This window comes from Pagrus major, chromosome 11, assembly GCF_040436345.1.
Source record: "Pagrus major chromosome 11, Pma_NU_1.0".
Lineage (NCBI taxonomy): Eukaryota > Metazoa > Chordata > Actinopteri > Spariformes > Sparidae > Pagrus > Pagrus major.
This window is the reverse complement of record NC_133225.1, coordinates 5,676,046-5,692,146: the sequence shown is the minus strand read 5'-3', so window position 1 is coordinate 5,692,146 and position 16,101 is coordinate 5,676,046. Positions and strand designations below refer to the sequence as shown.

The following is a 16,101-nucleotide window of genomic DNA, read 5'->3' as shown; positions in this document are numbered from 1 at the left end:
ATCTCCCGTCACAGCAGCGTCCTGACAGAGGCTTAGTGACATACGAGAGGCCTCGGCAGAATGTCCTGCTTTTAGTCAAATGAAGAGTCTGGCAGCTGCTGCATTCATCAAAATCAAAGGATAATCTGCTTTCCATATAAAATCAAGTGATGATTAACTTTTTTTTTTTTTTTTTTCAAAGAGGGGGGATGGGAGTGTAAACGCTCGCACCTTTAAGGAGACACTTGAGAGACACAACGGGGCGGGAAAGGTTCCAACACGGTGCAGAATCGTGTCAGAAGATTGAAGGAAGCGTATAAACTAAGCTCTGGGTTCAGAGTGTTTGTCTGTCTGGACTGACTTCAGTATGATCACTTTAATTGCCTGCTGCACTTTAAAAACATTTTATTTGAGTTAAAATGTCTTTGTTCATTCTTAAACCAAGATATAAATAACAGAGTGGGCATTCTGGCTGTAAAATGCTAAAAAACAATGTATTGTAATGAACATTTCAAAGATTTTTAATGAATTAATAATGATTAATCTTCTAAATTTACATTTTCATTTGGCTGATGCTTTTTGATGATGTCAATTGCTAGAAGTTCTCTACAATCGGCTGTTCAGGGATGTAGATGGTCTCGGTCAAAATAAAAGGATTTACTAAAGGAAACGACACAAACAAGAAGCCGCCCCTCGCCCGAAAATTAGAAATATGTAAACAATTCAGTGACATCTTGGCTCATTCTTGTGAGGCAGTTATAATATGTTGTAATCATAAACTGCTGTGGCAGAATCAGGGCAACCTCCCATTTGTGACATCATCTGATGCAATGAACAAGAAAGAGTGTTTTTGGGACGTTGCTCCAAAAAAAGCCAACTTTTTCTCCTAAATTCTGCCATTATGGCATTTTTTGTATTTGGCTGTATTTTAAAGTTCTCTGAGTAAACGATGCATTCAGGTGCCACTCGATGGTTACATTTAAAAACCAGTGAGGTCATTTTAGGCAGCATCACAGCTGTCAGTATTCAGGATGACAGAATCCAGCATGAAACCACTTTACTAAAGCCGATCCTTGTAAGCAAAGAATTTAGACTCTAATTGAAAACTTAAAACAAAGATACGGGGTTGGCCGACCTTTTGTAGGCTAGCTTACTGTCGTATCTGTAATGAAGTTTACATTTCCATGGCAACCAGTACAAACTGGTCTGAATTACTGGTCTCTATTACTGGTTGCCATGGAAATGTAACTGTAAGCTAACCTACAAAAGGTCGGCCAACCCCGTTTCTTTGTTTTTAGTTTTCGATTAGAGTCTAAATTATTTGTACTCGTCTCTTTAAGCGACTTGTAATTTGCCGACATAATCAGACATTTCGGACACACTTTGTAATTTTCAAGCGATGAAAAAGTCAGATTTGAGTTCAGTTGATTAAAGTTACTGACTGTGATTGGAGTCATAATCCATTAAGTCTATAAAAAACTTGCCCACCCACCGACTGAAGACACATTAGCAAACCTTTTCCTTCTGTTACCGTATATTGGCTGCACGCTGGTTCTCCTGACTGACATTATTTACTGGTATAAAGCCTCGTGTCCTGTCAAGAAATATTAAAAGTGAATTTACAACCAGACAACTGCTGTTAAAGTGAAGCAGCACCACACTGATGAAATTAAATTTCCCTGACAGGACGTGAACTTTCTGAAAACAGCTCTCTATTATACCAACATGGCGCCCACAGTTATTAGGTGAGGAAACCCTCCTGGTACCAGGAATTACTATTCTTTTAATAAGAGTGCATCATTAGACACACAGTCCGTCCGCCTCACCCTGGCTCTTTGTCGGACAAGGGGCTAATCAGGGCCGAGGAAGGAAGCTGTGAATCTCTTCCTCCTTCGAAAAACTCCCCACCAATGTCTTCTCCACCAGACTCCAATCAAAAGGAGCAGAGGCCATTAGGCGGCTCTGGACCTCCTTTTCTTTATAATTACACCCTCCTGGATTGTTCGAGCACCAGCTAGCCCTCTTGCTATTTGCGGTAATTAGTCCAGAATGTGAGCTGTCAACATACAAAAATCGTGCCAGTAGGGCCACAATGCCACCGCCACCCCCACTGTGTTCAACAACAAGCACCTAGCCTCGGCCACTGGAATGCATTAACTTTCTCCCCTTCCCTTTTTTTCTTTTTTCTCCCTCGGCGACTCATGTCAAATCCAGGTCCCTCAGAACAAAATCTTAATAATTAACTGGCAAATTTTAACATGATTGCTTGTGACACACCTACTCTGGTAATTATTGCTTTGAGGCCATGTGCTAATGAAATTAATGCATTCATTGCCCCAACAAATTAGCATAACTCATACAAATGGCCCACATTTGAGACCCCCGTTGCAAAAAAAGGGGAAAAACAACATGCAAGAAAAAAAAAGCTGCATCAACAAGAAATGGAAAAAAAAAACTAGAAAATGAAAAAGATGGCACTTTGAATCGGAGACTGTGTGATGAGCACTGCTCTGTAAAAAGTCTTAATGGCTAAAGCCCTCTTAATGTTAACCAAGGGTGATTGCAGTAATGCATTACAGAGTGATAGCAGTGCAGGAGCAAATGATTATCACTATCATCATTATAGTCGTCGCTGATCTACATATACATCCCTCTCTGGACAAATATTAAATGGCCATGCCACTGCAGACATTAAAATGTTATTATACTGATGCATTAACTGACTGCAGCAAAGTTCATATCAATATACAGTAGAAGCTTCCCAACAATCATTCTCTAAATGGCACAGCTGCCACTCGCAGCCATCACCGGTCCTGCCACTAACCCTGTTCATGGCTGTTTGGTCTCTCAGTGGGATGTCTCTCAGACATTTACTGCTCGCCATTAATAATTGATGCCGATGCCATCAGTACAATGGACGAGTACGAGTGCAACAGTCAGTTGGAGATGCTGCGAAAGTGCAAGAAATGTCCCCTCTTAGGTAAAAAGTAGAGCAGGGACGGTTGCAACACCTAAAAAAAAAATGTGTCTGCCCGCAGCCAAATACTGTCAGGGACATGGAAAAAAAAAAAAAAGAGGCTTCTATTTAAACAACAGCGAGGTACATTATTACAGTCAGGTGACAGGCTGAGAGTTGTGCTTCCACAATGTTTCTTGATATATATATATGATGCGGAGCTCATTTTGTACAGCAAATCAGTAAACTACAGCGCAGAATCATTAATGGTTATCTTCTGGTCCGATGAACATGATTTAATACAAATAATTTAACATTTCTTTGTCCCCAAAAAATCAAGATATACCTGAATGAAACTTATGCTTGTTCCGTTACAATAGACAAACAAGAAGTTAACCAGCGGGGGCAGAAGTTGTTAGCCGTTGCTAAGTCTAACTCATTGCATCACTAAAATGCAGAGTGCTGAGGTTACAGGACTAGAGGACAAGTTGGACCCATGAATCATAGACAGCTATGGCTAGCTAGGCCCTCTCCTTTATGTACTGTAACGCAGGATGAACATAACACGGTTTGGGAGCTAACAAAAAGTGTGCACCTTCCAAGTGGAAGCTAACTGGCCAAGCTAGGCTAACTAGTGGGAGCAGGGTTAACTTTTTGCAAAGTGAGAGCTAGCAAGTTTTGGTCCTCCCAAAATTTGAATTTTGCTAAAGAATTGCTAATTGATAACAAACACTATGTGGGTCTGAGCCAGCGTTCGTCCAACATATGGTCATAACGTCCTCCAGTCACAAGCGCATCATAAAGTTAATGGCACATTTTCTACAAAACATGGCTCTAAAACTCGAGTCGACCACTGCCAAAGGAAAACACTCACCCTGAGGTATTTCCTTCAGTTTGACTTCAAATGCAAAATATGTCATTTCTGCCACTAGAGGACTCTTTTAAAACAAAAGACAGCAGACTGGAGCTGAAGGGGAAATGTACTTTCCTTCATGACCTCACACAAAGCAGAGGGAGAGAACCAGAGTCTCTGGTGAGTGCTGAGGTTAGTGAGTGGTTTACCTGGAATCAAACACAGAACTATCTTACGACTAATACTGGTACAGTAAAGTCATCTGGCTGTTTATTATTATTATTATTATTATTAAAATAATAATTATCCTGCGGTCAAACTTGCATAAGTAACGTCTCGCTGACTCAGGCACAAATGTTGTAAAGTTTTATTTACTTTAAGTTTAGTCTCGTTCGCTGACTTCATGATCCCCAGAAATAGCGACGGACGAAAACTTGTGGATTTCTCAGGTTTGAACATTGTTGGAAACATCTGGGATGATGCAAGTACACAACCGGACACAATATATAACAAGGATCTAGTTGTTTATAGACATTTTAATGTAGAATCCTTCCATATTATATCTTTAAGATCTGTGTCCTGACAACATACTCATCAACCTTTTGCTAAAAAAAACACTCCAGCTGTAGCCCATGTTCACTAATAGAGACATGTTTTCTGTAAAGAAAAAAACATCACACTCAGCAGCATAATCTTTGGCCCCAAAGGGGAAACACAAATTCCTCGATGAATAACAACAATCAGTGCAGACTTCCCCACAGACTAAATGTTCCATTTAACTTTCATCAGCGTGCGTGTGTGTGTTTCTGTCTGTGTGTGTGTGTGTGTCTGTGCGCATGATTTCATGTTTAAAATATTTTAAAATCCCGAAAGGTCGTCGTCAGAGTTACTGTGACATTTTCTCCCACAGAGTGGAGCCTCCCCATACATACGCACAAGAACAGACAGCAAAGTTCACAGCCGGCCAGCCGGCTGCAGAAGCAAACAATGAATAAAACACTCAGTAGCCGGCTTCTGATGCTTTGACCCACGGCACATGCATGAATACATACAACACATCAACAGCACACTTCCTAATCTCGGATGGTTAGTAATGTGGCCACCTTATCCGGCGTGTAACCCCATCTGTGATGACACATCAGCCCCACCATTTCACAGAATAAACTCACAAACACAGGACACAATGTGTTGACGGAGAATTTGCATTAGGAATGTACCACAGGAAAGCGTGATTAATTTCTGCTCATGAAATGAATACAGATTTCGTCATTACACGGCTTGTATCCTTTGCCAAATATTGTAATGTTTCTCCCTCCTTTTTTTCCCTCCGCGAGTGTTCTGCTGCAATAATAAGGAATAAAAGACAGCTTACAGCTCATAAGCAACACAACTGCTGGCAAACCGGCTAAATCACGGAGCAAAACAAAGACCTGATTGCTCATTAGTATTATGGATCTGCTCTGTTTAAATCTGCTTTCGTGAGACGCAGCCACTGTTTAATGACTTAAATGGTGTTTGTTTAAGTGCTCGCTACCTACATTTCACACAGTGAGATTAAAAGAATGAAACATCATCAGATATCTCACTGAATGTTTATAATACCCACCTTCAAAACACACACACACACACACACATAAATGGACTTACCTTGCCTTTGCAGACAATGCATCTCAGCCTGTCTTCACTCCCACATCCCTGTGAGGAAAAAGTATTTAAAAGCGATTTAGTCACGCTGAACGATCAAAACAACAGTTCTGAAAGCTGGACTTACTGTAGAATGACACGCGGGAGTGACATATCATTAGCTGTGTTTTGATCAATAAACTAATTATGTTTGGGAAAATGCGATTGGCATCTTTAACCCAAAGCTGTATTATGCATAATAAAGCTAATTTAATTATGGCGCTAAAAAAAAAAAACCTGTACGGTGCGGTGACTGTGTAAGAGTTTCACAACAACAGAAAATAACACACTGAAAAACAAAACAGAAAGCAGAGACGGTGCATTATAGTAAGACGTTTATAACTAGATGCTGTTACACGTGACAGAACTGCACACGGAAACAAAAAAATAACATGTTGGCGATAACGTCCAAGCTGGCTGCTAACTATCTGAAGATGAGGATAACAAGGAAAGCACTTGTACAAACACCAAACTGCCAAATCCGCTGCGAAACATGCACGGCATGTAGGAGCACATTTTGATAGATGTTAATGGCATATAATTATAGAACACTGCTATTAGGGCCATGTGATTTTATAAAGAGGACCGTTGCCCCTGGCCCTGTGGCCTGATTGCTGTGTGAGTGTTGGGCTAATGAATGTAAACCAAGTCTGTTTTGCAGTGATGAGAATTATCAACCCATGAGAGAGGGAGAGAGGGTGGAGGAGGGTGGATGGAGGGGTGGATGGAGGAGGAGAGTGGTGGTGGGGGCTTTAACTCACTATTCACACCACTCGTAATTAAAGGGAAATATGGGCACGCACACTCACAGTCGAGGGCACGCACACACAAAACACTCAAATCACATACTTGATAAATATATCTAATACATGTCAGCCTGTAAACTCGTCTTCTTGTTGTGTTTTTTTCATCTGTTCACACTCTGGTCTCAACTCTCTGATGAATTAATGCTATATTTAGCTAGCAAGTTGTTAGCATTTTCAAAAGCCATCCTCCTGATTCTTGTTTCCCCCGAGCGATATATATATATATATATATTTTTTTTTTTTCTCAAATGGATTGGATTACAAATTCTAAGGAGCAATATTTTTTACTGAGTACTATTGCCATTAACTTCAATGGAGGCAAACCAGATGCATAAAGATTGAAAAACAGTTATCTGTCGGAAAAGCGCCTGTATGCCATTACTTTCCAAAAGCCTGTGCCCTTGCTCTGTATATTCTCAAGCCGTCGTTGGGTTGGGCAGTGAGACACACCAGGCCACGCTCAGCTGGTGCGGTACGAGCCATACAGTCCTCCCATGCCCTTGTACTTTGTGCTGCGAGGGGTTTCACCCCTCCAGGAATGCGCTCCCTATAATGAGGGTCAGGGGTCAAAGTGCTGCAGCGCCTGGAGGCCGGGATCTCCTAGGCACACTCAGTCACTGACTCTGTCCCTATATTTAAATCCTGCCTCAGGACATGTTTTTCAAAGGGCATCTCCTAACTAGTTCCTGGTTACTAATTAGTTTTGTGCCATGCTATTTGTCTTTGGGAACCTGGGAAGGAGGGGGGGGCACAAATGAGGCAGTCTAAAAAAAGATAGCGTATGGTTCACCTCAGTGCAGATGATAATCATTCAGATAGTCCTCTACTGCAAAACACGCTCAAGTGTGCATCAACAGTTGTGGAAATGAACACCAGCGCCGTTACTGTGTTGTGTTTTTTTAAATTCGGTCTGCCCGCCGCCGCTCGGTGACAACATCTGCGCGACACTGTTGTGGCTGAAATTAAATAACGGCGTGGAATTTGCCCGTTTCTTTGTTCAAACTGCTTTTAGCGGCGCTAACGGTGCATGCTATCACTCCCAGCTGGCTAGCTCTCCCTCTCCATCTCTCTCTCTCTCCCTCTCTTGCAAGTCAAATCATTATTGGATTACATTTTCTGGCTTCATAAAATGCGGTTAAGAGGCACTTTAGACATATGTGCATGACCTGCTTTCCAGAGATGGCTATCAGAGCAAAAGTGACAGGTCAATTGCTGATTTCTGTTCCGTAAAAGGGAAAGGGCCTCCCTACCCTGAGCACTCTAAAAGGTCGTACACTCTCTCTCTCTCCCTCTGTCTGCTTCTCTCACACACACAAAAAACTAAAGTAGTCTTGTAGTATCGGCACACACACTCAGCAGAGAGCGCGGCTCAGTGTGTGTGTGTGTGTGTGTGTGTGTGTTGCCTGCTCCGCGAGGCTGAGCTTGTGTGTCTGTATATAATTGTATAGTGGGAAGACACACACTTAATGGAAGTGGCTCTTCACTCTGACAGCTGGGTGGTGCAGATGAAAGGTCTGCTGTAGCATGTTGTCTACCACTTGTGGAGTATCAAAAGAGACCCAGAGCTCAGAGGGGCGGACGGCAGCAACAGCGAATTATTCCACAGTAGAGGCGCATTTTCTCCTTAATTAATATACAATGGTTGGTATGTGATAATAGCTAATACACATATTAATAGTACAGTCGAGTGACGCAGTATGTTCTGGTACGGATCTAGATATTGTCGTTTAGAGTCGGAGCAGGCATTTGTTAAAAACCACACTGATGAGTACAGATGTTGTGCAGTCTAGAAGTGCATAAGTGACACAGACTGATTTAATTTTCAGCTTATCTGCTCTTTGGCTCTCCGGTCAAAGTGGCTCTCGAAAAAAATGTAGTTTTGAACTTTTTATGAAGCTTCGGTGACTTGCAAGATACAGAGTTGAAACATGATGGTCAGAATTGGTGGGACAGATTCTTCGATTTCCTGACTTAAAGTCTCAAGTTTGGATCAATCTCCATAAAGACTGGATATTATACTTCCCATAAGGCAACACGATAGATCACAAGTTCATCAGATCCTCCCTGCCTGCTAAATGCCAACTTCATGACCACAGTTTGTAACAGAAACGAAAAAAAAAAGACTCAAAGTCCAAGGCTCGATTACTCTGATGACATCATTGGGGCTATTTTCTCAGGCTCGACAAAGGTCCCCCAGAGCGACATGGGACTATACACAACTGTTTTTACAGGGTGAGTAGTTCACCCCGTGACTGGTGAACTAATCTGGTGAAATTGGTGGACTTCCCCTTTAATTAGCTCTCCGTTTTATATTAGAAGCTAAACCACATGCTTAAAGCTGCATCAAATCTGGTTTTGTTTTGCAATTTGGGACAGTTGAACCCCACAGATGTTTGACCAATCATACCTTTGTGAGGTTAATATGCAAACGTGTTAGCAAACTGGACTTTAGAGTGATATTTCTGGTAACTTGACACAACATTCACACTTCTTTTTGCTCTGTTTTGGTCTTCACCAACTACTGACAAAAACATTTGGCTCGGGTAAAACTTTATGAAGACCATCATTAACAAATGGTAAATTTACACTATTTAAACGTTAGTTAACAGTTATTTCAATGTGAAGAAACAATGAAATGTTCTATAAACCATTATTAAGCAATTGTTTATTGTAAAGTTGCAACCGATGTTCATAATAATTTGTAAATGTTTAAAAAACATTGTGTAGTTCATTAAGTAATCTATAAACATTAGTTGATGGTCATCAAAAAGTTGCAACTGATGTTAATATAACTTTGCAATTGCCTAATAAATGTTTATAAAGCATTATATTGTTTGACAACAGTGAAATAACTGTTAACTAACGTTTAATTAACTTTAAATTTAACATTTATGTTAATAAGTGCAGTGGATTTATCAAAGTTTTGTTTTGTCTTGTTTGTTCTTTTTTTTATTTATTTTTTATTATGCCTTAGTAAAATTGATATGCAAACGTGTTAGCAAACAAATTCCTCGACTATGGAACCATTTCTGGCGACTCCTTTTAGCTCTGCTTTGGTCTCCAACTCATTTCAGCACTTAACACTTTGTTTTTTGCAGATAACAGATGCCTGCTGCTACTGAAACAGATAACACTGGTGAACCAAACCAAAAAAAGTTGTGTAAAATAGGCTAAAAAGCACAGTAGAGCTGCAGGGTCTCTGTGCTGATGGTAACTGATAATGTGATTATTATGATGCCCTTTAACATTGTTCAACAGTGATCATATGATGTATAAATGAAAAGTGTATCAATATTTAATCTGCTCATGCAAACCGACAAGCTGCTAAAGTACATTTTCATGTCACATGTCACAACAAGTCACTTGCACACGGCAGAGTTTTATTACTAACACTACATGAAAAATTGCAGCTGAGGTGTAAAAATCTGCATTTAAATGTACATTTCCACATTAACACACATCTTATTTTTTACTTTTTAGCTTTTACTTTTTGGGAAAAATACTTATACAGAGGCAATTATACATTTTTTTTTCCAATTCTGGCAGCAGCAGCAGCAGTTGGCTGGGAATTAATAGAGGGAGAGTAATTAGCATGAACAGCAATAAGCACCATGGCTGAACAGGATGAGAAAAATGTATGCCACCTACAGAAAGTTACATTTCGTTAAATGAGAAGAGTGTAAAAAGTGCAAAAAACAGCACATCAGTGACCGTCGTATCAATATAGCTCGTGGTTCGAGGAGTGCTACAGATGTTAATGAGATACTTTGCGGTGGGTGACAGGTGTCAGGTGCATGATAGCTTTCTGGATTCCTGCCAGTCCATTATGAGGCACTTCTCACTGTTTCAGCCTCTGTGTTTCAACTGTATAACAATGACGTGTTATCATTGTTAGCAACCCTCATTAAAACTAATTGGTATTGCTATTTGAAAGGTAGCTCATTACCTTGAGGCAAACAGCAACGTTTTGTCTCAATAAGGAATGCTAACACGGCAAACACATTTATTCACTGTTAGAAATCCAACACAGACATTTTATTTTCTCCCCCGTCATATTCTGACAAATGGCTAATGAGGAAAAAACAGTCGGACTGGAAATTTTTCAAAATATCAAGCGTCCCTACATGGAAAAGTCTTTCTTACCCTCTGGATCCATGTGGACAGACACACGTGATGGGCAAGTAAATTCTTGCAGTCACAGAAATTCCTCAGTGGGTCACTGGCTTGAAGTTCAACATCCCTGCATATAAAGCACTCTGACATCTCTGTAGAAGAAGAGGACGAGATAGAGGTTACGACTGGTTTCACAATGCATCAAAGGACCAGACCAGACTCACATTAAGATTCACTGCTGGTCAGGAAACTGTCAATTAAGAACTCATCATAGCTGTAAATCACTATTTCTAAAAATATTCCCACATATACTGCAATTTATTTCCTTTTACAGCATTTAACACACTGTGCATCATCAGACCTTCGACAAGACAATAAACACAACAGAGCAGAATAGAGTGCCAAAAAGAAATACAATTATCAAGAAATCACATAAGTTTCTGTGGAAAAACAAATCCCCGCCTATTGTCTTTGTTTTGGCAAAAAAACAAAACTGCTTAACAAACAATAATTAAAGCCTCAGAGAGGGGAGATTTTTACAAGTCGGCTTCCAAAGATGTCAGGGAGAGATTTAACTGCTGATTTCCTCAGTCGCCTTCATGTCGTATGTTTTTACTGGTGAAGATTAAATTGCCAGGCCTTTTTACCAAATAGCCCAGTGGCTTACGTTGGAATTTTGGATTGTTCTTGATAAGCTGGAGGCAATGTAGGAAATACATAAATATGTCTAATCCGACTCAATAAAGAGATAACACAATAAAGAAAATACTGTCCAACAAACATTATCCATACAGCAATCATAAATCTGTTTTATGAATCCAACAATATGGAGAGTTTGGATGATTAAGTGGCTACAATCTTCTTTTAAATCAGCATTTCTACAACATGGACTGTATGTTTGATTGATTTTACACTGTAAGAGTTTAGCTGGGTTAACATAATGGTAGTTGACACAACAATTTTTATTTAGTCAGTTCGAGCAGTTAAGAAATCTACACGCTATAAGCTACAAAAGGTCAAACTACAGATAAACCAGTACACAAAAATCAACTACATATCACGAAATAAGACAGCTACACAACATTGTCCATACTATTACACAATTGGACAACAAGTTATTGAACTATCATACATTTTAATCAAAATAACAATTATGATGGAGAATTTTAAGTCAAGGTATAATGTTACAGAAGTGGTCTAAGCGCTCAGAAAGCTTTAAACGGTCATGGGCCAAATATTTTGTTTCTATCATTTTTCATTTGTTTTCTCGAGATCACCACTTTTATTGCATTATCACAGAACAACTAATGTGGTTTTCCTGAGATAACGGGACAATTTTCTCGAGAAAACGAGCTTTTTAATCCCAAGATAACCAGATAAATGATCTCACTGAGGCATTGAAAAACATGTCAGTCAAGTCAGAGTGCAACCAACAAACTTTAAAGCTACATTCATTGATTTGTTTCGGGGTTTTTATGGCCAATTTGTTGCATCCGAACTAGTAGAAAATATATTATATATAATCATTCAAGATTTTTTTACCACATAAAGTGTTTAACAATGTTAGCAACAAGCCATATTACATTAGCATTAACTTGTGTTTTTGAGGCGTATGCGTCACTTTAGCAGCCAAATGCTCCGATAGATTCACCAGCGAGTCACTAGTCTGCCATTTGGTGCTGAACAGGAAGTGTACAGTGGGTTTTTTATCTGAGCATTTTGTTAAAAACAGCTGTGCACTGTGGCCGGAAAATGAGGTTGATGAGAGCTGTGTGACTAAACCAAAACAGTGAAGCTGTGGGCTCTAACACCAAAAACAATAAACTGAAAGACGTGGAAAGTCCTGTGGAGCACCGTGGAATCGGGTCAGGTCGGTTTCTGCAGGTTTACCACAAAAATATTGAGTTGTGCAGCTTTAAGTGACACATACTCATCCCTTTATCTTCATATTAACTCCAATTAAAGTGTGATGATCTTTTATTTTGAAATGCAGATTTGATGAAACTATCTATTTCCACAATGAGAATTACACAGAATGAAACTTGCGTCACTGATAAACGACCTATAATAATGTGACAATGTGCAAATATCAGATTTACCCTATACAGGGTCGTGTGGGGCTAAAGTGTGTCCCAGCATGCATTTGGTAAGACGCAGGGTACTTCCTTGATTTTCACCAGTTTGATGACTGACACCACTACTATCATTTCAAGCTTTTTCATCCACGTGTGAGCAGAAACTTTCAACATTTCTCGAATTAGCTCATTAAAATCGAGACAGGATTTTTACAAAATGTGCCACAGCCCGGCCTGATGTAAGACTGTGTCTGGCAGCGGGGGTGAAATGAAGGATCTGGAGTCGCTAATTGTTCACAACAACACATTGTTTGCTGCCTTCACAACTTAACAACAGCTGCTTTGAACATCACAGCTGAAACGGTTCCCTAATATCTTTGCAGTAAAATGATCCGTCCCGCTTCAATTAGAGGGGTGGACATAAAAAGGTGAGCAGCAGAGTATATCACGCGCCGGCTGCCAAGACATGCGGTCCGAGCCCGGGGGCTGGATTTAGCCACAAGATCCATTTACAGTTAATGCTCCTTTTTGTGCTGCAACCAGCGTATCTGATTTTTTAACCAGCAAACTTCACCAATATCTTTGTTGGACGGTAGAAGCCAGATTTGTTTGGTTTCATCCCATGAAAAACACTGGGAGACAGCAGTGAGAGCTAGCTGTCATCTGCCGGGTAATAAACTGCTGCCTCAGAAGCTCCTGTCTCTTTTGGGGCCTCTCGTTGAACCAGATTGCTTCAGGTGAAAATCTATCTTCAGATGAAAAATCTTTTAATCAAAGGGTGGGTTTTTTAATGGAACCCATCAGATTCTGTGTAAGCAGATTTTATTACTGACCAGGCATATATCTCACCTTGCATTAATATCTCCGAGACAAGCTGGGAAATAGGAAAGCCAGATAAACTTTTTTTTCCCCCTCAACACCCCCAGTTTGGTTTAGTCAAAAACATTCAGACATTTTTTAGATAAATGTGAAGTGTCTGGCTGCCACTTCCTTTACCCTCCCTGCTCCTGACACCAACCACCTGGCCTAAAAAAAAGAAAAAAATGAATGTATCATCATTCCAGTGATACTACTGTGTGTCAACATTCATATGTTTGCTTCCTGTCTAACAATGTATCAGCTTTAGTTGGTTTTTCACTCATTGTCAGAATGATTTTTGTATGTGCCGGGAGAAGTTTGCAGAAAATAATGGAGCCATGCAGAGACACACATATAAAGCATGACAGTCTAGCTAACAGGCAAAGTCTGCGTGTTTCAACAGCCTGACCGAAAATATTCCCGACGTTGCTGTGATGGCAGGTTCACCAATTATACCCACAAGTCCTTTTTAACATTTCATTCCCCCAAATCTGTACTGCTTTTACGATCATTATGGCGAGCCCCGAGGCACTTGTGCAGCTAAGTAACGGATGCACCGCTGCCGAGAGAATAACTAGAAAACAACATTACAACAGAGATGTAAACACGCGGCGCGTCAATCGTAACCGAGCTGACACGTCTGCGTGATCTGTGACTCCCATAATTAACTGTCAGCGGTGTCAGTTGTTCGGCAGCGTTTCACATGAAGGTGAGCGCTCTCGACTAACTGGCTGAAGTCGCCCTCTCTACACGGCTAACAAAACTTCCACTGTGCAGCAGAGGTAGCACCGTGCTGTGTTGTCTCCATACAGGGGTGAGGATGCACTGAGACAAAGTTTGTCAGGTGGAGGATGCTGATCTCCAGCTATCACAGAGGAGACGGTACCAACAGCAACTCTGTCAAGAGCTGTGTTTACACTCGACTGTCTGAAAATGGCTTTAGTGGTGTCGGTCTGTCAGTGATGTTTTAATTCCCTGCTGCATGAATCATAAGACGGGAAAACAGGAGCAGTCAAACTGAGCAGTGTGGAAAACAATGTACAGTACCGTACAGTAAACAAACGAGCAAAATGCCAGATTGAGATAATTTAATTGTCCGTTGCATTGCTAACGACCTCATTAACAAAAGAATGATGGGAAATCAGCATGGTCTGGGCGAGGAACCGCCTGTGTGACAGCCATCTGGCTACAATGGGGGGTGGGGTTGGGTTGGGTTGGGTGGGGGTTGGGGGGGAACTGGTGTATTAACACCACGGCCGTCGTGACTCCCGAGCACAGGCCGAGAGCACCTCTAGATGGAGGCAGGGATTAGTGTTTCACTGACCAATGTCAGTTCAATTTAGACTTTTTTCTTAATTTTTGTCATCTAAGTGACAAAATGAGATTATAGAGTAAACTAAAAGTAAGAATATGCGTAAAAACTCCCTGTTTAACTTGTTTCTCTTCATCCACTGCACATCTCTTTATAGTTTTAAGGGTAAGAGATCATGGCTCGATGATGGATTCATTAAATGTTTCCTGATCATCGTCACAGTTACAGCAGTTTACTGTGAATGACGCACCTTCAACATGTTTATATGTATGAGGACAGACTGCATTTCATCCTGGACCTGGAGTCTGTATTTATGAAGCATCTCACAGCAGGAAATCAGTGCTGAGTGGACAAAGTGACTTTACTGAAAGATACGGTAACATAATAACCTGTGCAACAAAAAGGAAAAAGAAAGAAAAGAAAACGATGTCCTTGAGACTAATGGCATCCCATCCACAGACAGCTACAGAGTTAATAGCTTGCAGCTAACATAATGAAACAACATTACTTAAGCATTTTATTGTACATAGTTTTTTTATTGTTTCTATATTTGCGCTTATATCTTGATTGTATTTGAATGTACCCGCTGCTACAATATCTATCTATCTATCTATCTATCTATCTATCTATCTATCTATCTATCTATCTATCTATCTATCTATCTATCTATCTATCTATCTCATTTCTGTATAAGTTAAATAATTTAGTCACCAGTACTTCTTGATTTCGAACTTAAAGCCAACATGGGAAAAAATGCTTACTACATCTTGAAATTTCGTGACATAAAAAAACAAAAACATCCTCATAATTTCTTCTTTGCAGCCATTATATGTTGTAAAACTCCCAATTAGTTGAAATGTTCCTACTCACTTGCTTAAAGTAAGTGCAGAAAGCCTCATAAATGATCCTCAAGGTCTGCTCTGAGTTAGGTTTTAGTTTTAGTTGGTTTTAGTCCGATTTTAACTTTCAACGTAACACTGAGGAGGGGCTGAGATGCTCGATAGATACAGGCCCTGGTCTCAGTGTGGTAACGTCTGTATCACAGGGAAAGTAGACATTATCAGATGATAAACAATAATAGTATATAGATTTTTACCATTAAGTGTGATGCATGTTCCTCATGAAATGTAAAGTAAGATACTCACCTATGAGCACACTTCTACATGACTCTGCCGGAGACAGTGGTTGGTACTCACTGCCCATATTTCAGTCTTTGTTGTGGCTGGGAGACGTCTTCTTGCTCTCACGTCTGAGTGCTTCCAGATACTTTCAGTTTCCTGTTCTCCCCGTTAACATTCCTCTGTTTGTCCCTCGCTGGTGTTACGTGAGCATTTAGAGACAAATCAAGGTGTCAAAACAGACGTTTACTGCTGCATAACTGCACTTTCTGCCACTGCACACACACGTTCAGCTGATTGTGTATTTGTTTTGAGGAAGTTGTGCAAATGAGCAGCCAATCAGAGGCG

The 16,101-nt window shown here is 40.4% G+C and overlaps 1 protein-coding gene across 2 annotated transcripts in view; it reads right to left on the bottom strand.

Annotated features, from left to right (window-relative positions):
• LOC141004391 (uncharacterized) overlaps positions 1-16,101 on the bottom strand; it is a 130,176-nt gene that overhangs the window by 57,195 nt on the left and 56,880 nt on the right. The window contains exons 1-3 of one of the 2 annotated variants that reach the window (XM_073475852.1): positions 15,781-15,991; positions 10,421-10,542; positions 5,436-5,483 (exon numbers count right to left, since the gene is read on the bottom strand). In XM_073475852.1, the coding sequence (XP_073331953.1) occupies positions 5,436-5,483; positions 10,421-10,542; positions 15,781-15,838 (228 nt within the window). In that variant the 5' untranslated portion in view covers positions 15,839-15,991. Of the gene's footprint in view, positions 1-5,435; positions 5,484-10,420; positions 10,543-15,780; positions 15,992-16,101 lie in introns of those variants that run through there. The other variant, XM_073475851.1, reaches the window with a different exon arrangement.